The 21030-nt window shown below is 32.9% G+C and overlaps 10 protein-coding genes across 10 annotated transcripts; 4 read left to right on the top strand and 6 right to left on the bottom strand.

The window, feature by feature from the left end:
- Window positions 1-144: 144 nt before the first annotated feature.
- Window positions 145-837, bottom strand: SEC14 (phosphatidylinositol/phosphatidylcholine transfer protein SEC14; the record flags this gene model as incomplete). Its single annotated transcript, XM_011278634.1, has 1 exon — window positions 145-837. The coding sequence occupies one exon, from the start codon at window positions 835-837 to the stop codon at window positions 145-147; it is 693 nt and encodes a 230-aa protein (XP_011276936.1).
- Window positions 838-1600: 763 nt separating this feature from the next.
- On the top strand, window positions 1601-3826 carry CTF18 (Ctf18p; the record flags this gene model as incomplete). Its single annotated transcript, XM_011278633.1, has 1 exon — window positions 1601-3826. The coding sequence occupies one exon, from the start codon at window positions 1601-1603 to the stop codon at window positions 3824-3826; it is 2226 nt and encodes a 741-aa protein (XP_011276935.1).
- A 48-nt stretch (window positions 3827-3874) lies between these two features.
- FMS1 (polyamine oxidase) lies at window positions 3875-5269 on the bottom strand (the record flags this gene model as incomplete). Its single annotated transcript, XM_011278632.1, has 1 exon — window positions 3875-5269. The coding sequence occupies one exon, from the start codon at window positions 5267-5269 to the stop codon at window positions 3875-3877; it is 1395 nt and encodes a 464-aa protein (XP_011276934.1).
- A 399-nt stretch (window positions 5270-5668) lies between these two features.
- Window positions 5669-6172, top strand: BN7_756 (mago-binding domain-containing protein; the record flags this gene model as incomplete). The annotated part of the gene is made up of 1 exon (XM_011278631.1): window positions 5669-6172. The coding sequence occupies one exon, from the start codon at window positions 5669-5671 to the stop codon at window positions 6170-6172; it is 504 nt and encodes a 167-aa protein (XP_011276933.1).
- A 370-nt stretch (window positions 6173-6542) lies between these two features.
- Window positions 6543-6776, bottom strand: TIM13 (protein translocase subunit TIM13; the record flags this gene model as incomplete). Its single annotated transcript, XM_011278630.1, has 1 exon — window positions 6543-6776. The coding sequence occupies one exon, from the start codon at window positions 6774-6776 to the stop codon at window positions 6543-6545; it is 234 nt and encodes a 77-aa protein (XP_011276932.1).
- Window positions 6777-7141: 365 nt separating this feature from the next.
- CRH1 (transglycosylase) lies at window positions 7142-8440 on the bottom strand (the record flags this gene model as incomplete). Its single annotated transcript, XM_011278629.1, has 1 exon — window positions 7142-8440. The coding sequence occupies one exon, from the start codon at window positions 8438-8440 to the stop codon at window positions 7142-7144; it is 1299 nt and encodes a 432-aa protein (XP_011276931.1).
- Window positions 8441-9858: 1418 nt separating this feature from the next.
- SPO75 (Spo75p) lies at window positions 9859-12504 on the top strand (the record flags this gene model as incomplete). Its single annotated transcript, XM_011278628.1, has 1 exon — window positions 9859-12504. The coding sequence occupies one exon, from the start codon at window positions 9859-9861 to the stop codon at window positions 12502-12504; it is 2646 nt and encodes an 881-aa protein (XP_011276930.1).
- A 101-nt stretch (window positions 12505-12605) lies between these two features.
- MMM1 (ERMES complex subunit MMM1) lies at window positions 12606-13688 on the bottom strand (the record flags this gene model as incomplete). The annotated part of the gene is made up of 1 exon (XM_011278627.1): window positions 12606-13688. The coding sequence occupies one exon, from the start codon at window positions 13686-13688 to the stop codon at window positions 12606-12608; it is 1083 nt and encodes a 360-aa protein (XP_011276929.1).
- A 667-nt stretch (window positions 13689-14355) lies between these two features.
- Window positions 14356-14887, top strand: QCR9 (ubiquinol--cytochrome-c reductase subunit 9; the record flags this gene model as incomplete). The annotated part of the gene is made up of 2 exons (XM_011278626.1): window positions 14356-14358; window positions 14672-14887. The coding sequence occupies 2 exons, from the start codon at window positions 14356-14358 to the stop codon at window positions 14885-14887; spliced, it is 219 nt and encodes a 72-aa protein (XP_011276928.1).
- A 325-nt stretch (window positions 14888-15212) lies between these two features.
- BN7_750 (E3 ubiquitin-protein ligase) lies at window positions 15213-20924 on the bottom strand (the record flags this gene model as incomplete). Its single annotated transcript, XM_011278625.1, has 1 exon — window positions 15213-20924. The coding sequence occupies one exon, from the start codon at window positions 20922-20924 to the stop codon at window positions 15213-15215; it is 5712 nt and encodes a 1903-aa protein (XP_011276927.1).
- Window positions 20925-21030: the final 106 nt, after the last annotated feature.

Below are 21030 nucleotides of genomic sequence, written 5' to 3'. Positions count from 1 at the left end.
CAGATTTTTCCGTTTTAATATGGGAAGAAACTCATAACTAAAGTATCAATGTATATAAAAAAAGACGAACAGAACGAACGAAAACATATCGTGTTAAAAAAGGATCATTAATATCATGTTCTAAAGGCTTGTGGTTGTGGTATTCTAAGTTAATGAAAAAGCTTTTGGAGCTTCACCTTCTGGACCAATGAATTCCTTTTCTCTCCATGGACCAACATCTGATAATAATAATCCACCTTCAGCATCACTAACTTCTGATTTACCACCAAATTTAACTGGTAAGTTTTCAGCAGGAATTTGTTTTAATAATTCCTTTTGGTATGATGAACCTAAGATGAAAATTTTAGCAACAGTAACAGGATCTAAGAATGGTTTGAATAAACGGAAGGCAGTTGAGAATCCAAATGGTGCATTGATCAAATAAAATTTACCCATACGTTCTGGATAATGATTTTGACCAATAAATGAAGCTTCTCTAACGTATGATAAAACTTGAGCAGCAGCAGAAATTGAAATACCTTTTAAATCTAAGATGGTACATGATGTTTCCACCAAGTAACCAGCTTGTCTTGAAGAAGCTGGTAATCTATATCTAACAAATGATTCGTATTCCCAAACTAAATTTTTCAACATACGTTCTTGAGTGGTAATTTTATACATTTCAGTAATGTTGACAGAACCTAATTCTTCAATATAGACTGGACGACCGTCTTTATCGGTCTTGTGATAATATTGTGGGTAATATTTGGCAACAATTGGTTTTTCTTCATAATGGAAATCTTCAAAAATTGTATCAACACCAAATTCTTTTCTCCATTTTTCATGTTCTTCATACATTTTTTGAGCTAAGTCAACATCAAACTTACGAGCTCTTAAGAAACGTAACTTAAAATTGTGGTCAGTATTTGGAAAACAAACAAATATAAAATATTCTAATTTCAACATACTAAGGTGGCATCATCTAAACGAACAACAAATTCTTTTTTTTGTAAATTTTCTCTCAATGTCTTGATTTTTTGTTCTTGTTCTGGGGTGACATTACCTGGGTATCCTTCTGGTGTACCTGGGGCACTTGTTTGTGGGAAAGAAGCTCTATTAATGGGTTAGTTTATATATTCTTGGATCATGGCCATCACATTCCTATTTAAGCCTAATTTTAAGTTCTCAGTGGGTGGGATACGTACAAAAATTCTTGTTCCTGGGATCAATGTTAGTAAAATATTCTTAACAATTGGGAAATATAAATCACGCTAATTACTCACAGCAACCATATTTTTTATCTCGTTACTTTCTGTTTATTTCCTGAGTGTTTCTTTATTTCTTTGTTGCTTTGTTTTCGTTTTCAAATACCAAAGTTTCGACTTTTCAAAATTCAAATGTCAGAGAAAAACTGCGCGAACCGGATCACGTGAGTGTGCTTTTATCAGAATATTCGCGAAGTCGCGATCTTTTTTGTTATGGTTTTGAAAGTTTCGCGTCGTGATTTTTGGCGTACATCAAAGTGTTTTTAGCAGGAAATTGTATAGAGACAGACAAAGCACTGGAGAGTTATCTGTTGTTTGACCTGAGGTGGTAGTTGTTTTGTTAGGTGATTCATACAATGAGTAAACCAGTGCTTGATTTTGGACTGGGGTCATTGGACTTCAAGAACAAGTTTTTAGCCGGTGGTAATGGTAATAATGATGGTAAAGATGAGATATACAAAGACAAGAGTGAATCTCCAAATGATACTCAAAAAGACACAGATCTGTCTGGTAAGGAATCAGTGGCTAATGATACCACGAGAAATATTACTCCAAGTACTCAAGTAAGCTTGGGCTCATCGATAATAGAAAAAAATACAAATGCTAAAGTAATCACACTACCCAATGGTAAAATAGTAAATTTGAAAAAAAAACCTTCGAGACAAGAAGATCCTGAATCTGCAATTGATGCTCTCAAACAAGAAAAGGAAAATTATGGATTTAATATAAATGAACTATATGGTAGACTTGAAGTGAAAAGATTGAAAGAAGCTCCATCTTCAAGAAATCAAGATTCATATATACCACAAAATAATATATTATGGGCTGAAAAATGGAGACCAAAATCATTTTTCGATTTATTGGGTAATGAAGCTACAAATAGAAGAATTCTCAAATGGATTAAAGATTGGTCTAGAGTTGTTTTTGATCAAAATCTTAAACCTATTACAACTGAAGATTCAAATCCACAATCAAAGTTTACTGATCCATTTGGACGTCCAAGTAAAAAAATATTATTGATCCATGGACCTCCAGGATTGGGGAAAACTACAGTGGCTCATGTTATTGCCAAACAAGCTGGTTATGAAATTATGGAAGTTAATGCAAGTGATGAAAGATCTGGACAAAGAGTTAGAGATAAGATTAATAATTCTTTAAATTCTCAAACTTTTTCAGGAAAACCTGTTTGTTTAATTGCAGATGAAGTTGATGGCGCTGCTGAATTTGGATTTGTTAAAGTGCTTTTAGACTTGATAAATGAAGATTCTAGAGCTGTTTATAAATACCAAAATTCTGAAAGTAGTAAGTTCAAAGAAGATAATGGTAAAAAGAAAAAACAACCTAAATTTTTATTAAGACCAATCATTGCAATTTGTAATGACCTTTATGCACCATCATTAGAAAAATTAAGAGCACAATCAGAAATTATTAATTTTAAAGCACCAACTGAAAGAGAATTACGTGATAGATTGAGAGATATTTGTAAACATGAAAAAATTAACATTACAAATCAACAATTACAAGAAATTGTATTATTAGCAAATTATGATATACGGAGTTGCTTAAACATTTTACAATTTGGTGGTGGATTAAATAATTCAAACGATTTAAGGAAGAAAGATAGCCAAGTTTCATGGTTTTCAATTGTTAATGAAATTTTCCGTAGAAGAAGGGATAAAAAGAAAAATGAACAATTCAAGGAATTATCAGAAATTATAAATATCAATCCAAGCTATGATAAGATTATAAATGGTTGTTTCCAAAGCTACCACGACGTTACATATAATGATTCTCAAATGTCCAAACCTGCCTTGATTAGTGATTGGTTATTCTTTGGAGATATTATGGGTAAAACAACATATGAAGGATATGGTGATTTAAGTTATTATTCATCACAAGTTGCATTACAATTTTATAATTTATTTGGTGATTTAGGTAATAGAGAAAATTTGAAAATTAAATCAGATTATGAACATTTCGAAAGTAGAAGATCAAATTTTAATTTATTAAGACAAATTCATGGTAATTTAAATGCTCAATTAAGAACATTATTAAAGCCACATTATTTATCAACAGATGCATTACCATTATTAGATCATATAATCACACCAGAATTGAAAAGTATAAATAACATCAAAGAGAATGATCAATTAAAACTTCGTCAAGCTGCTAATGCATTAAGTGGATTTGGTTTACAAATTACCGATGCTAAAGATGATTCATATAATGATATTTTCACAACTTATCCACAATTCCACACAATTTCAAAATTTGATCCATTAACAGTCAAAAAGCAAAACCAAAAAAGAACTCAATTATTCCCATTAATGTTGAAAGAATTAGATGTCATGAAAGCTAAAAAAAGAGCATTCTCAAAAGTTGATCAAGGTGAAGGTCCAAGTGATGGAGTTTCACAAACAAGTAAGGATTTTAATGCACTAAGAAATCAATATGAACAAATCGCAGAAGCTGAAGCTAAAAATAAGAAACCAAAAACAGAAGTTAAAATTTGGGTTAAATATCATGAAGGTTTCTCAAACGCAGTGAGGAAACCTGTTAAATGGAATGCATTATGGGGTTAATTCAATAACTCCCTAGTTATATATATTATATACATTTAATAAACAACTTTAACTGTTTAAACAGTTGATGATGTAATTTGCCTCTCTTTTACCACTATTCCAAGCACCATGTACACAACCACAACCTTCCAGAATGGTATGCTCACCTGCAAATCTTACATTACCAAACCCTTGTTCAAATGCAATCATTGCACTTATTGGGTCATCACCTGGGAAGCACGCTGTATATGCACCTCGTTGATATGGATCAATTGTCCATTCTGTAACAATTTGGTTGATTGGATTTGGTATATCAGTCTTGTCAGAGATTCTCTGAATTAACGGTTTCAAATAACCCCAAGCTTTATCTGGATTAGATTCAAGGTATTCAGTCAATGGTGATTGTGTAAAAGCAACTAATGATGGTTTAGCTAATGAAGTTGCATAATTCAAGAATAATATTGGATATTCCCAAGTTTTGGGTATGTCTTTTCCAGGGAACTTTGGGATTATAGATTTATCTTCAAGAGATTTGACGAAATCTTTTGGTGCTTCTGATAAACATACAAATCTTTCTGCATCCTTACCCCAAAAGCATTCTTCAAATTCAATTACTACTTTACCCAAGGATCCGAAATGACTTTTTTCTAGTGCATCAGTTAAAGTTTTTGGTAATTCAGGTTCAAAAGTTATACCACCCTTCTCTTTAGGATCTAATGCGATAATTGACTGTGGAACTGCAACAATGACATAATCAGCAACAAATTCTTCACTATCCGTACTAATTACTTGAACTTTTGTTTTGTTATCTGTTCTTTTAATTGATTTCACTGGTTTATTCAAAATATAATCATTTGCTAATAATTGATCAGTATGTCTTTTCAAAAGATGGTCATAATTTAAGGCTAATGCATTACGACCTGCATTTTCAACATCACAATATTTGGAACTTAATTTATTACTTGCAACACCATGCCATAATTCTAAACATCTTTGATACCCCAAGGCATGTACAATTTGGTCATCAGTTAATAATTCTTTCTTAAGCCTAAAATAATCTATAATTGATTCATAAACTGATTTGTCACCTTCTAAGTCCTCTTGACATTTCAATTCGATATATTTTGTGATTTCTTCTCCAATTGCTTCTAATCTTGATGTTGGAGGAACTTCACCATTTTTATCAAATATTTTAATAGGCATATCATCAAAATGGAAATTGATTCTTTCTGATCTTGGTAAATGTAGCTCTTCGTCAAATAGTGGATTGTTTAATGTCTCATGAAACCAACTTGCACCTAGATCGTATTTTGTATTTTTACCTTGAACGGTCTTAAGTCTACCACCTAAGCGATCTTTTGCCTCCAGTATTAAGAACTCCACACCATTAGCCTTCAACTCAAGAGCAGCTTTGATACCAGCAATACCACCACCAACAATGAGCACCTTAGCCTTGCTTGCCATCTTTGTTTTGCTTTTCTAAGTATCCTTTTAAGAATCAGATCAAAACTTGATTAGCGCTGTCCCAATCAAATCAAAAATTAAAACTCAGTTTCCAGAAATCTTCACGAAGGTCAAAAAAAAATGAGGCCTTTAAAGGCCAGAACTAGTCAGGAAACGGAAAAACTTGATTTACTCAAAATTTCTTTACGACAACATACGCATATTAAATTAAATTTGAATTATTGGTAACAAAATACAACTTTTACCAGCACTTTGAATATCTCATCACCAAATAAAATTGACCTCAATTTCACAATATCTTGCCCATTTTTAACAATTCTAATCGTCAGTCACTAATAAACAACGAGAAGGTTAGTCAAATTAACCATACCTGGAACATAACACAACAACCACACAATTATGTCCAGTGAAAGCACCAAATCCACACAAGTATCAGGAGTTGATTCGAATGGCGATGGAATCATAGGTGGTACAGTACGTGCTGATGGATCTGTGAGGAAAACATTAAAAGTTAGACCTGGATTCACACCAAAGGAAGAAGTCAAGAGATATGATGTTAGAGAAAGAAGAAGACAAAGGGAAGAAGAGAAAACAGAAGAAAAAACCAAAAATGAAGAAGTAATACGAAATCCAGGGTCGAGACCTAATAGACAGTTCAACGCAATCAATAACATTCTGAAGGCAAATTCATCAAAACCACAGAAAAAAGAAGATAAGAGTATTGATGATGTGGAATCATCACTAAGAAAACTTGGATTGAATAGTAAAGGAAATGGAGTCAATAGTGTTTCAAATGTCAATAGGAGGAAAGAAACAATATGCCTCGAAACAACAGAGACCAAAGATCAGGAAGAACCAACAAAACCGAAGAAGTACATCCCACCATCAAGAAGGAACAAATGAACAATAATCCACCAGAGACTACACCAAAAAAATTGATAATTTGAATATTGTTTTATTATATACACTCATCAATATTCTTTAATGCCTTTAATGCTGAAAAAAACACATTTTATATACACTCATGTTCGCATTCAAAGAAAACATCAATAATAATATACATCCTTCCACCCCTTTTGAAAGATTTGATAACTTTCTCCATCTTAACCTGTAATGATTTGTATATGATTAAATTTATTTACTAGCTTGTTGAATTCTAGAAATGTAAGTTTTAGAAATTGCATTCCATGATCTCATATATTTTTCAAGACATCTATCAGTACAATTCTAATAAAAATGTTAGTAAGGTCCAAAACATGAAAAATTATTACAATTATGGGACTTTGTGATAGCTTACTTCTTCACCAGTTGCGAATGGTTCTCTTTGACATTGTTCAAAACAGTTTTCTGTGATTTTATTAACTAATTCAGTTGCATTAGCAATAGCTAATTCTTGACCAATTTGTGCTTTTAATTGTTCTTTAACTTGTGAGTTTGGAGCAACAGTTGTTGAGGAAACAGCTGGATTTGAACCAGTTGAGCCACCGAATAATCCACCAAAAGCCATTGTATAAATATAATATTGATTTTGAAAATACTCAAGTACAATTTTGTTTTTGTATGTACATTATTATAAGATTTTGATTTTTTTTTGATTTCGACGTCATGAAAAATTGACTCCATAAAGTGCGATTACCGAAAATAACTAAAACCTATACGCATTATAAACATTTTAAGACTACTTTACTACAATTTGATAATAAATAGAGAGCAAAAACTTTATAATGAATTAATATAAAACTAGCAGGTATCTTAAACAAACGTAACATATAATTATGGAGCCATGAATAGGCTTATGCGTGAGAAATAAAGTGTCATTAATGTGGGTAGGATATTTTTATTGACCTCCCCTTTCTGTCTAAATGTTCAAAATCACATGAATAACATGATACCAAGAGCTATAAATGTACTCAAAATAAAAGCTTTGATACCACTTTTACCAATTGGTTGTGGGTAGTTGACTGAAACACCAGCACCATTTGATTCAACTACTGAATGTGTTGAAGATGAACCATTTGTGGAATTTGAGCCTGAACCAACAGCAGAACCAGATTTACCAGTAGTTGAGTTACCAGAGGAAGAGTCTTCAGTGGAGGTAGCAGCATCAGATGTAGTTGATACAGCATTTCTATTGTTACTTGATGATTCTGATCTTGTATATAAATGTGATGATGTGACACTTTCAACTCTTGATCTTGAGCTTGATAAACCATCATGGTAACTTGAAGAGGACTCATCATCATCTGAAGAGCTAGAAGAAGAGTCAGAAGAAGATGAAGATTCAGAAGAAGATTGATCAGATGAAATGGTACCACCAGCAACTAAAGTTTCAAATTCTTTTTCAGCATCGTCATGTCTACCATTAACTGAACCATCTTTTGCTTCAATAGAAGTCCAATCACCAGAGTTATCAGTATAACTATATTCTGAACCACTGGAGTAATCAGTGACAACAACTCTTTCGACGTACATATTGAATGGAACTTTTGTGTAATCAGTTTCACCACCTGACCATTGAATTGTACCTGGTGCATTATCTGGATCACCACCAGCCCAAATACCCAAGACGACATACATAGGACTTTGTGGGTAGCCATCAGTAGTATCATTTTTAAGAGTTCTAATAACTTGACCATCAACATACCAAACTAATTCATCTAAGCTCCAATCAATTGTATAGTTGTGGTATTGACTTTGTGGACTATCAACTTGATGGAATTTACCTCTATCATAAGTTGTTGTATTACCTTTTGAAAAGAAATTTGTTTGAACTTGAGTATCATCTGTACCAGTCCATTCAAGATCAATTTCATCCAAGTCATCACTTTGTAAATAAAATGAAGAAACAATACCTGTACCTGGTGAAGCTTTCAAAATAACCTCCAGCTTACCATACATAATGTAAAAATTGGATTTAACGGATGGATTATCAAATCTTTTGGCCAAAGTCAATTTCAAACCTTCATCTGTGTAATGTACTTGTTCTTTAACAGTAGCAGCATGGAACCAGCTTGATTCTTCTTTGAAATCAGTTGAAAATGAAGTAGCCAAAGCTTTATTTGGGGAACATGATGAAGTCTTCAATGGATTACATTCTGAGAATGATTGAGCTTGCACAAAAGCTGGTAAAACCAGAGCAGTAAGAAACCACGATGAGCTGAGTTGGACCATTGTATCTATAAGTGTAAATAAATTGAATATATTGATTTGGTATGAACTATGAACCTTTCAGAACAGCTTCTCTATGGCTATGTATAATAAATTCTTGAATGATTTTCAAAAGAGAAATCCCTTTGGTATAAATAATTCTGGAAATTGTGCCCTTTAAATGGTTTTGTGGTCTTCAAATATCATACATACCCATTCCCAGAATCTCCTGCACATACTTAAATATATCACCCATAATCGGTAAGTTCGTGTCCTAGAATGATGTACACAAAAACGAAGATGTACCATAATTTGTATATTTATAGAAATTTACAAACGCGCGTCACAATAAGATCTGATAAGCGACACATGTTTACGACTACGCACTTATAATTTATAAACTGTACTTACAGAACTAAGCTTGGAAATAGAGGGAATGTGGATGAACTAATTGATAAAATCTTTTGAAAGATAGAGATCAATATAACTGAAGCGATACTTCAAGAACCTCTGATTATTCCGGTGTTTTGATCAAGTTTGTAGCACTTCTAGAGCCATTAGAGTGCTCTTTGTGAATTCCACCGAGCACAAAAATCTCCAGCCTAGCACAGGCACATTCTCAAAGGGACGCTCAGCCTGGAAAATTGGATGCGACACAACTGGCCCACTGGGCATGGGATGATGGGACGGTTGACCTACTTTACTAGGAAAATTAAAACAGTAAAAGCTCCTTTGATTCTGAGACAGTCACGACTAATATTCAGCATTCATAGTATTTTGATATTTTGATCAAGTGAATAAAGTGGTTGATGAGAAATCAGGGGGTAGATTGAGACTGTAAGAGCATTTATCCGTGTATTATGTTGAATAAAGAACGTTAGGTAAAGAATGATTAACGGCTAGATTTGATGGATTTTCAAAAGGGTTTGAATGGTTCAACTTCAAGCATTGTTGATGGAATTATCTTACCGCTCTGAGTAAACTAATGGATTTGGGGTTATTGAATACAGCGCTAATCAGCTCTAAGTAAATTATGCTATATATCTAGCGGCTACATATTCAATGGTGAGAATGGGATGATCAATTGATTTGAATAGAAGTTTGGCGCCAATATCAAGTTCGATATATAGCTAAATTGAAGAAAGATATTGAAATTTTGAACAGAACCATTTCAAGAGCATCACCAATGGTTACGAACCTGACCTATTGACTTATTGTGCTTGCTAATATTGTGCTTTTGCTTAGAGTGTTGACTTATATATCAAGTATCACCATGACAATTTCACAAAAACACAAAAGCACATAAACAAAATTAAATTGTATGGATTCCAAATTTTGATTTGGTACTTAAGGGCCATTCAATTAGATGTATTTTACTTATTATTTTGGACATTCAATTTATAGTTTGGCTAATTAGAGAAGTGTATTTCTAGCTTTAGACAATGGCATTGCTAGATTATCAAACTTATACCTCATATTTTGATCCCAATCATAATGGAACAGATCAAGGGTTCCTCCATATGTTGGACTTTCTCAATACACCAAGGTCTGGTTCTGCTCAAAACTCTGCTGGTATCACTATTAGAACTTTCATAACTTCTGTTATGATTTCATTTTTATATTGTGCTTTTCAAACTTCAATCTTCAGTTTACTTCGTTGCAAATTTAAAAACATTTATCAACCAAATTGTTATTATATCCCTGATGATGTTAAGTTATACCCATTAGAGGAGGGATTTTTCAGTTGGATTAAAGCTGCTTTGTTTCACCCATTAGATGATTACAAAAATATTGGGTTAGATGCTTATTTTTTCATCAGATACTTGTGTTTCCTTTTAGTTCTTTTTTCAGGTTTGGCTGTGTTCAACTTACCTGTTTTGATTCCTGTTAATTATTATTCAGGTTATGAAAATTATAAACCAGATGATCTTATAAAGTATGCAAATGGAACAATCCCTAAAATGACATTAGGATTGGATAGAATTTCAATGTCAAATATTGCCCCATTGTACACAAAGAGATTAAGTATACATTTAACAATGACTGTCATCTCAATTCTTTGGTTTCATGGATTGGTTATAACTGAGTTGAGAAATTACTTGAAAATCAAAAATCAATATTTAGCAAAAAAAGCACAATCAGGAGGAAGACCAGAACTTTCAAGAAACTCTGAAAATACTTTATTAATCAACAATGTACCTTCAAATCTTTTGAATAGAAGGGACTTATCAGATGTGTTTAATAAGTTATCAGGTTGTAAAATTAAAAATATTTGGTTTGTTTATGACTATAAAGATTTAAAAGATTTCCATATAAATGATGTTAAACTCCTTGATTCTATTGAAAATTTAGAAAGCAAGCTCATAACTTCCAAATTTTTTGAAATTGAAAATGATTTAATTGAAGATCTTTCCAAATATAAGTACAATAAAAGATTAGCTGGTCTAAGAAGCGTTGCTGATTTCAGAGTCACATTCATGTATTATGTTGTACCAAGAGGTTATATTTTGAATAGAAGACTGAAATTACAAGAAACAATTGATCTGTATATTGATAATAGAAACCAACTTAAAAGTAAAAGGTCTTTATTGATTGCAAGAGAAAGAGGTCCTTTGAATGACCAAAAGTACAATAAAGTATTTATACAATTTGAAGATAGTTTCCAACCTCATTTATTGAATCAAATTCAAATCTCTGATAAGATGAATGAACTTGATGGTACTTTAATCTTTGTTAACCCTAAAGATTTGATTTGGGAAAACTTGTCTGTTCAAAGCAATATGCAGGTCTTTATTAGAGTTTTACTTGGTAATACTTTTGGTGTGATTATAATCTTAGGATGGGTTATTCCTGTTGCTTTCATTGGGTTAGTTTCCCAGCTTCCTTATTTGACAGTCTTGATACCATTTTTATCTTGGTTGAACTATTTACCAGACTATATAACTGATGTCATTTCCAATTTCCTTTCAGTTATACTTTTAGTCTGCCTTTCAGAACTGGTACCATATATATTTAGATACCTCGGTTATATTAAGTGTAAAAAGACAGGTGCTCAAGTGGAAGTTGATGTTCAAAACTGGATGTTCATTTTCTCATTTATTCATATATTCATGGTGGTGACAATTTCCTCAGGTTTGACAGTTATAGTTGAAGGACTTGTTAACAATCCAGTTTCAATTCCAAATATCTTAGCAAGAAACTTACCAAAGTGTTCAAATTTCTTTTTCTCATATTTGATGATCAGAGGGTTCTCGTATTTTGGTAATAATCTTTTACAAAGTGTTCAGTTATTCAAAAACTTATTTGTCTATCCATTAGTTGATTCAACACCAAGAAGAAAATTTAAAAGATTAGCATCAGTCCCAGTTTACCATTGGGGATCAGTTTATCCAACATTCGCAGTTTTGGGATCAATTGGATTAATTTATTCCATTTTATCACCATTGATTCTTATATTTTGTTGTGTTTCGTTTGGTTTGGTGATTATATCTTTCAAATATTCTGCTAGATATCAATATTCCCATGATAACCCATCTGAGAATCATGGTATATTTTATCCAAAGGCAATATTTCAACTTTATTCAGGTATTTACTTCATGGAGATTTGTCTTATTGGTATTTTTGCATTATCAAGAGATGAAACAAACTCAGCAAACTGCCTTAGTCATGCTTTTGTTACATTTGTTTTGTTGATACTCACTGCTGCAGGTCAAGTTCAAATGAATAAAATGTTCAATAGACTACTATCTAAAAATTTTCCATTGACTTTATATGAACCTAAAGAACCTAAAGATAAGGATGAATCGTCTAATACTAAGGAAAACCAAACCACTAAAGTAGAACATGAAGATCAAATAGAGGCAAAACAACCCAATGAGGACTTGTTCAATGATACTTTCCACCATGAATGTTTTCAGCATAAAAATAACATAGTTTGGGTTCCAAGAGACACACATGGCATTTCTAACATCGAATTGCAGCACTTAAAAGAGCTTGGAATTGAATGTTCAAATCAAAATACAGAATTGACCAATGATGGGGAGCTTCAGATTTATAGTTCACCTCCGGATCACATCATGGATTCTTAAAATAAATAATTATATTACGATTTGCATTAAGATCATTAACTCATAAACTTATAAGAAGTATATATATATATATATATAATTAATAGACATTTACAGCTGGATCAGTCTTCATCTTCTTTTAAAGGTTCTCTAACATTTTTCCTACGTGGCCAGACACTTGGAAGTCTAATCACTTGAAATCTTGGCTCAACACATCTTTCTATAAACCATTTCTTTAACTGACTTTCAATTAAGTTACTAATCTTTGGTATATTCTCTAGTTTAGATCTTGAACCGATTAATGATTTGATACTAAAATTTAGTCTGAAATCTGGAGCAAATGAAAACATCAATGCAGTACCTTTGCCTTGTTCATCGTTCAACAGTTCATCATCTTCAGCAATAGAAATTAAGGATACTGTCAAGCAACCACTAAATCTAACAATCGAAACACTCAATTGTATTGGTAAAATTGCTGTCAATGGTTTTGGTTTGTTCAATAATAAGTTTGTTTCAATTCCTAAAGTTAAAGTATCTGAAAGATCAACATCAATTTTGGCTTGTAGATTGTTAACATTTGATGGATTTTTCTTTATGCGACAATTTGAAAAAATTGGATAATCATCACCAATATCTAATTCTGTTATCTTGATTTTATCTAAATAATCCGGAAGTTCTGCATTTTGTAGAAAGCCATTAAGTGAATTGACAATATTATCAGATGCTAATGCTTCATGTCTAAATTGATTTATCGTTTGCGCAACTAAAACGTTAAACCAATCCAAAGATTCTGGAGAGTGTGTTTCAACATTATAGTAAGTCTTCTCTAGAATAGAATTAATTGACACACTTGGGTCAGCACCATCACTAGAGCTAGGTACTCCATTTGTTCCAAGTTCCTTATTCTTAATGATTGGTATCTTTAGATCTTTTAAATTATCAGTTGATGATTTTGTCTCACTAAAGACGAAGAATTTTATGAAAAATATCAAAACAACAATCACACTTAATTGACCAATTAATAAACCCTGAGTAAATGACCAATTTTTAGATTGATTTCCAGCGCTCAATTGAATTTGTCGTTGTAAATGATATGGTAATGCTTTGCTGATATACTCGTCTAACGTTATCAATGTTGATTGTGCATCTTGTTGGATCACAACAGTCGTTGGATTGTTTGAGGCCATTGCATTATACTCTGTCATCTTTGATATAACCCTTGACGATCTGATTGAAAGAGCTATTTAAATTGGTTAGCGATTGAATGGTATTTGAATTACTTTGGTTTGTGTATGATTCAGAACAGCTAATACTTGTATGTTCATGAGTTTTAATCTTTTGTTTCTATTATTTTTTTTAGCCGTCAAAATTTGATACGAAATTCGGATAGAGGTGCAAACAAAAAGCTGTAATAACACAACAACCATAGAGGTCCAGGACATCAAACTCGATAATAGTAGCATTTCACACTTCAATATTCGAATTATGACCTTAAAACTGCTGATATAGTAGCAAAATCATCCGAAACCGGCGTTTTTTAAATAAACTTTTTACCAACATATACACACACCTGATGGGGTGCCAAAACTTTCAAGATGATGCGGTGGCTCAATGGTAGAGCTTTCGACTCCAGTTTGGAATTTAGTGCAATCGAAGGGTTGCAGGTTCAATTCCTGTCCGTGTCATTCTTCATTATTATTTTTTTGCCATTTTCCGCGATTTCGCTTATATAATCAGACATATAAATTTAGCCAATCAACAATTCCTAAAACAATTTTACATAAAAATTGAAAAAAAAGTGTTGATATACTTTAAGCGTGGAACCTTCACAACAGTTATTTTTGCTAAACTACACTCAAAACCAAAGTCAAAATGGTATGCATATCAGTATGAGAAGATTGTCTCAGTGGAAGCCAGGGTAGAGCAATTCACCAGCCCTTTACAAAAAAATTCGACACTCTTGGGATCTTTTGTTTGTTTTGTTGTTTTTGAAATGTCACTCTTAGTATGATCCAAAGTTAAGACAAATTATACTTAATCACTCAATATCTTATTGAAGAATCCTTCAGTTGGAATTTGGTTCATTTTATTTGAATACCAAACCAATCAACAATATATCCCTTCATATGCTTCCACTGAACGCTCGTTTTGTTCCGCTTAGTTGATATAATACTAACAACCAAACTAGTCTTTCTACACAAACATTTACAACTCTTTGATCAAAAGAAACTCAATCTTTGTTGGTACAATCTTCGCTGGTGCCTTCGCTTTCCAAGGTTTCTTCGATGTTGCTGTCACTAACTTCTACGAAAACCACAACAAAGGTAAATTATGGAAAGATATTAAAGGTAAATACCTAGAAGGTGGTGATGATGAAGAAGGTGATGACGAAGATGACGAATAGATCATTTGAAATACAAATATATATATATAAAGCACAATTCACAATTCATTAATGACTTAATTTCAATCATATTTAACAAAAAAAATCAAAAAACTATCGCTGGAGTACCAAATATCGCTGAAGTAGCATATGGAGTTCGTTCAAAACATAGATTCATACACATATTCATTTATTTAAAACGGAGATACAAAGATTTCTCCATTTGTACATGTTATTATCCTTTTTTAAAAATATAAAAAGCTTACATTATTTAAAATCTTTCATCTTTGTAGTACTAAAACATTGAATTTATATACAAACTTATAGCTTCTTATACAAGGTTTATTCAATCCACTTCATCAACACCATCTCCATATCCGACGTCATTGCTAGATGGTCCATCAGCAGTGTTGTCGATATCCATTTCATTAGCAGTGTCAAAAGAACTTTCATCACTTTCAGGAAAATCATCCAATTCACCAAAATCTGGCTCATCCCCCAAATTAGCCATTCTTGTATTTTCTTGAAAACGGTCAACTTCCCCAGGCAAAAAGTCCTCATCCATTTCAGAATCTTCATCAAATTCATCTTCATCATCCATACCGAACCATTCATCTGCATCATCTTCATCGGATGAGAACCCAGTAGTTGGTGAAACAGGGGCACGTCCTTCAATTCCATCATATTGATCATCGTCATCATCATCAAATTCTTCCTCTTCAACATCCTCATCAACAATAAAATTACCTAATCCACCCATTTCTTCATCATCATCTTCTTCACCATCATCTCCATCGTCACCAACAATGTTATTTGCAAGATCCAAAATTAAAGGACCTTCACCGCCCATATCAGCAGCTAAATCTGCCCTTGCTGTATTCAAAAATTGACGCCAAAATGTTTGTTCTGTCAAATTACCCATACCAAATCTTGGTAATGTTGGACTTGAATTTCTGCTTAAGTATGAGAAAATTGAACCACTCAGCCACAAGTTATTCAAATACTTATATCTCTCAATATTTAATTTGGTTAACTGACCATTTTGAACAGCTTTGGCACCACTTTGACCATGTGCATTCAAGTAAGGAGCATTAACAGCTTTGGCGTAGCGACCAATTGAAGTATCACTGACAAGATGAACAACATCAGTGTTTGGAATCAAAAATAATGCATCAGGACCACTATCACATTCATCTTTTGCTGTATGTTCTGTCATTCCGTATCCTTCAAACCCCTTAAATACTTTCTTACCACAGGTCAAGCAGATACAGAAATCAATTCTGTTTCCACTGTTCTGCACTTCATCATCATCTGCAAATCTTATTGGAATAACAGACGAGGAGTTGGTTTCAGTTGTGAAGTAATTTAATTCATATGGTAAATCAACTAACTTGATGACACCTGGATAAGGAAGTTTACCAGCTCCTTTAACATGGATGTTCCCTAATTTATGTGGTTTTAACGCTTCCAATATTTCAGTAAACTCTTGAGAAAATAAACTATTCAACAGTATATTTAAAGAACTTTTGTCTTCAGAGGCTTGATGATTGATTTGGAATTCAGGATTGACAACCTTCAAAAAGATACAAATACTTCTTACTGCAGGAACAAGTAAAGCTTGTGCCATTTGAATTATTTTGTAAGCAAATTGATCATCTTGTAAAAATTTTGACTTTGCCAATTTCCCATCTAATTTCACATTATTAATAAGTTCTCTTGAAGCGGTAATATCAGAATCTTTGATGGATGAATTAATATCACCGACAGGAAATTCACCAAATTTTTGAGCTCTATTGATTAAGGACCCAAGATTATAAATATAATGACTTCTTAAAAGATCTTTAACCTTAGAAAGTGAACCTTTACCGTAGATGAATGCAGATAAAAATTGATGGGTGAAAGACGCTGGTTTAGCTTTAACATTTGATTCAAAATAACTTAATGTACCTTGGACTAGCCCGAGACTTTCAAACAAAGCTCTTAAGACCATATAAGATTGCTGAGGAATCTGGTTCAAAAAATTTGTGTATGCAGTTGAGCCATTGATTCTTGTAGATATTTCAGTTTGATCAATAGTTGAGGCAAAAAAATTGGTGAGCTTCTTAAGATGAAATGCTTGGAGGTCATAGTGATTTGTGATATTTTTGTATTTTGAGCTTTTTTGCAAAAGATCTAACGCTTCATGATATTCAATTAAATATGTTGATGTCAGTTCACTACCCGATGTTTTGAACAAATCCAGGAATGTTGGTAACTGTTCAATTTCTGAAGAACTTTTGAGATCCAAATGGCTGTAACCAGGAATCACTGGGTAAAACTGAGTATGATAAGTTTTACATAAGGGACATGCAAAAGATGGAGTAGAGCGATTATGCTCATTCATATAAGTTCTCAAACACTTGTAATGCATACCATGATTACATGATGTAGCAATTTGTAAGCTATCGTAATTTCTACCCTCTGAGTCCTCTAATGGAAACCCTATACCTATAGCACCTGAATTATTACCAATGGAATCACTACCCCAATTTGTGAACGCTCTTTTAACAGAATATTTGTCATCAGCTGGTAAATGTCTGAACACAGAAGACTTGACATATGAGATCGGAAACCCAAAAAGTTCCAGCTTAGTCTCAGACCCTTGACAAAAAACACAACTTCTAACTTCTCCCGGATCAACAGAGCCTTCAGATTCATAAACTTGAGGTTCTTCGTCATTTTTTTCAATAAAAATCTTTTGCTTCTTGGACATTTTTTCCATAATTTTTTTTTGACGTTCTTTGGCCAACCTTCTTTTGCGTTCTGGTTCAGTTTCATCAAAGTTGACACCGACTGATTTTTTCTTTTCTTTATAAGAGTTAACCGCTTCTTCACCAAAACATGATAACAAACTATCGAAAAACGTTTGACTGTCTTTCACTAGAAGTGATTCTAACAAATAATCAGCCTTCCTAGTGGTTTGTTTAGAAAAATTAGCCGAAGTTGAAATTGCAAATAAAGATTCACAGATCGGAATTTGAATAAAAGCATCACTGACGAAGCTTTGGCCATTGTATAATTCATCATCTTTAAAAACACCATGCAACAAATGTAAAAGTTGAGGGACATAAGATTCTTGATCGTGTTGAATAGCAAACTCCAACAGCTTGTAGACAAACTTAGCAAATTCCTTAGTCTTTGCAAAATCACCAAGCTCTTTGAATGGTTCTAATTTTGACAATTTTGGCTCAATAACAATATCATCTGCTGCTACTTTATTTTGTTTTGATAAAGTTTTGCTGATGATCATTGTATTATCTTGAAAATCTTTGACCTGTGCCAACAATTTCAACGGATCAACAAGTTTATAGTATTCAGGTCTTAATTTGTAACGACCGTCATCATTCAAACCTCTAGGTGGAGTAAACTCTGAAACTTCGTTCAAAACTTCATCTAATCCTTCAAACTCTGACAGCTCTTCATAAAGTGATTCTTCCATCTCAGAGTATGTTAATGGTTCTGCAAATAAACTATAGATTAAAACTTGTTTCAATTTGTGACGAGTACTTTTATCTTTTGATTCAAACTCCATAAATAAGGAACGTTCAGACAATAATACATAAAGGAAAGAAATCAATTTTTCAATAATGGTGAATACCTTATCTTCATAAACCGTTCCTGATACTTGAACCTCACTTGAAAACCAATTTAAAAGCTCAAATCTATCAATAATATTCAAAAATGCACGCTCAGGATCTGTAGCCAATAATGCAACTTGTGTTAAATGTATATCTCTGTAATAGACACTATCATACATCAATTGAGGTGATTTGTATGTATTGGCTTGTTTTAAAGCATTTAATCCATTTCTGACCCAAAATTGGGATTCAATTTGTGCACACAAAACAACCGCTTTTAAGGAGGAGTCTGTTATCTGTAAAAAATCATAACCTGCTGCTAATTGTGTAATCTCTTTAGATGATTTTGCCACACTTTCAATCAATCTTGATAAGAAGACATTTGATGGATTCATAAAACCAGTTGGTTGGGATGATACTTGGAAATCAATCAAGTTATGGGTCTTGAAAGTTTTTGTAGAATGTTCATTTAAAGACAAAAGATGGACCAATTTTCTAATATCATCAGTAATTAACGTACCATCAATTTCAGCCAATTTTGTAGGATCACTAGCGCCATAAATAACACCTAAAAGCTGTAAGGCATAACTAAAATAATCAACAAAGGCATATGTTTCCACTTCCACATGTTCACCCGTTTTTCTTTCAATACACCAATTACTATCAAACAAACGAATTAAAAAGCAAAACCCAAGGAAATTCTGAGATTCAAAAAAGTGTTTTAAAGTGGTTGTCTTCTCAAATAAATAGATCAAGTCATTGATGGTACGAGAAAATGCTTTTCTAAATGATGTTGATTTATCAATTGCTCTATGCGGAATTTTGAATTTTCTATCATGGTTCATATTTGTAGTTGAGAAGCTCTCAAATAAATGAATAACTGGGAACAAAACATCTCTAATCTTGTCAGAACCAACAACATTTGTTGAATTGGTTGGACAAGTAAAAAACTGACAAGCAATTTCATCCAATGAATTCAAATGAGGTTCCCTATCTAGTTTCGAAAGACCATTAATCAATAACCCATATATTTCAACAATTTGATCAGCTGCAATGATTTTATACTCCAGATCAGATACCAATGGTGGGATCAATAAATCATGAACTTTTTTTCTTAAAACCTTCCAGTACCTTATATCAAAAAATAATAAATATTGTAATCTAGTTTGAGAAGCCAATGAGTTCACTTCATTTGATATATCACCAACTGTAGTTTCTGCTGATGGTACATCTTTGTTTGGATCAATGCTTTCATGTGCAACATATGGGAGATTCTTTGCATTTAAAAGTCCAGAAACTTGACTATATAAGGACGACCAACATGGCGATACAGCATCATCCGAGTCAAATGTAGCACATAACGATTTGCATAACGCTCTTCTTGCAATCCTTTGAAAACCAACATTCGGTAAATTGATGGCATCTAAAATCCAATCTATAATGCTCTTTGAATAATCTTGTCTCAAAAAGTCAGCTTCAGACATGACAGTGGCAGTTAATCCATTTGATTGTACACTACTGTAACCCGATATGAGTCTATCCAAAGAAGTACCTTCAAGTAGAACAGTTCTACCTTCACTGTCAACACGAGTTGCAATTAATTTGGCAGCAGTTGGTGAATCATGTGTGGCACTAATAATAGCAGATTGTGCTTCTGGGAAATTATGGAATTCATCATTCCAAAGAACGACAAACATCTTTTTGGCAGTTGACATATCATTGTACTTGTTATCTTTTAAAACTCTTTTCTCAATATCATCTTGTATGAGTTGTTTTGCTTCATCCTTCTTATCTAGGGAGCTGGAACTAAGAAGTGTTTTCAACTTTTTATTGACAACTGGAATGGTTTGATTTTGATTAGCAAATACTTCAATGATAAAATCCAAAAGTGTATCAAATAATTTTTGTAGATAGAGTTCATATGAAGCATCAAATACAGATGATGTTGTATTATCTTCCTCCATAGCTTTTGAATTACATTTACAGTGTAATTCCCTTTTCCATGCTTCTGGATCACCACAATCACATATACCAGTATTTGACCCTGAACAGATAGCAGCACTAACCTGATGGCCATGATGATCTTCTTTGTTGAAACAATGAACACACAAAACACAAGTGTTATCAAAAGAACAGTCCAAACAGCGGTAAATTGGTTCACCTCTTTTGAATTTTCTACCACAATTTCTTCCAATGTGTGTGATTTTTTCTTGGTCTCTAGTTTTGAAATATGAAGTCTTATCCAAAATAGCCTGTGCTTCATTTTTTGGGATGTTTGAATCTTCCTCTAGTGGGAACAAATCTTTCAGATATTGACCATCTTTAGAACTAACATAGTATAATAGCGACCATAGCGACTCAGCATTCTTCTCTGTATGATCATGAAGCGTCATAGCGGCCAAATTGGTTGGCAACCTCGCCAATGAGCCATTCTCATCCATAATGTAAGATGACTTATAAAACTAAGACAGAGATCACTTGTCACTGTTTTTAAAGATTTTGTGCATTAAATTCGATACATTTCGACAAAAAAAATCAACTGTTTAT

Source organism: Wickerhamomyces ciferrii, contig 00013 (genome assembly GCF_000313485.1).
Source record: "Wickerhamomyces ciferrii WGS project CAIF00000000 data, strain NRRL Y-1031 F-60-10, contig 00013, whole genome shotgun sequence".
NCBI lineage: Eukaryota > Fungi > Ascomycota > Saccharomycetes > Phaffomycetales > Wickerhamomycetaceae > Hansenula > Hansenula ciferrii.
This window is presented reverse-complemented; position numbering and strand designations above follow the sequence as displayed.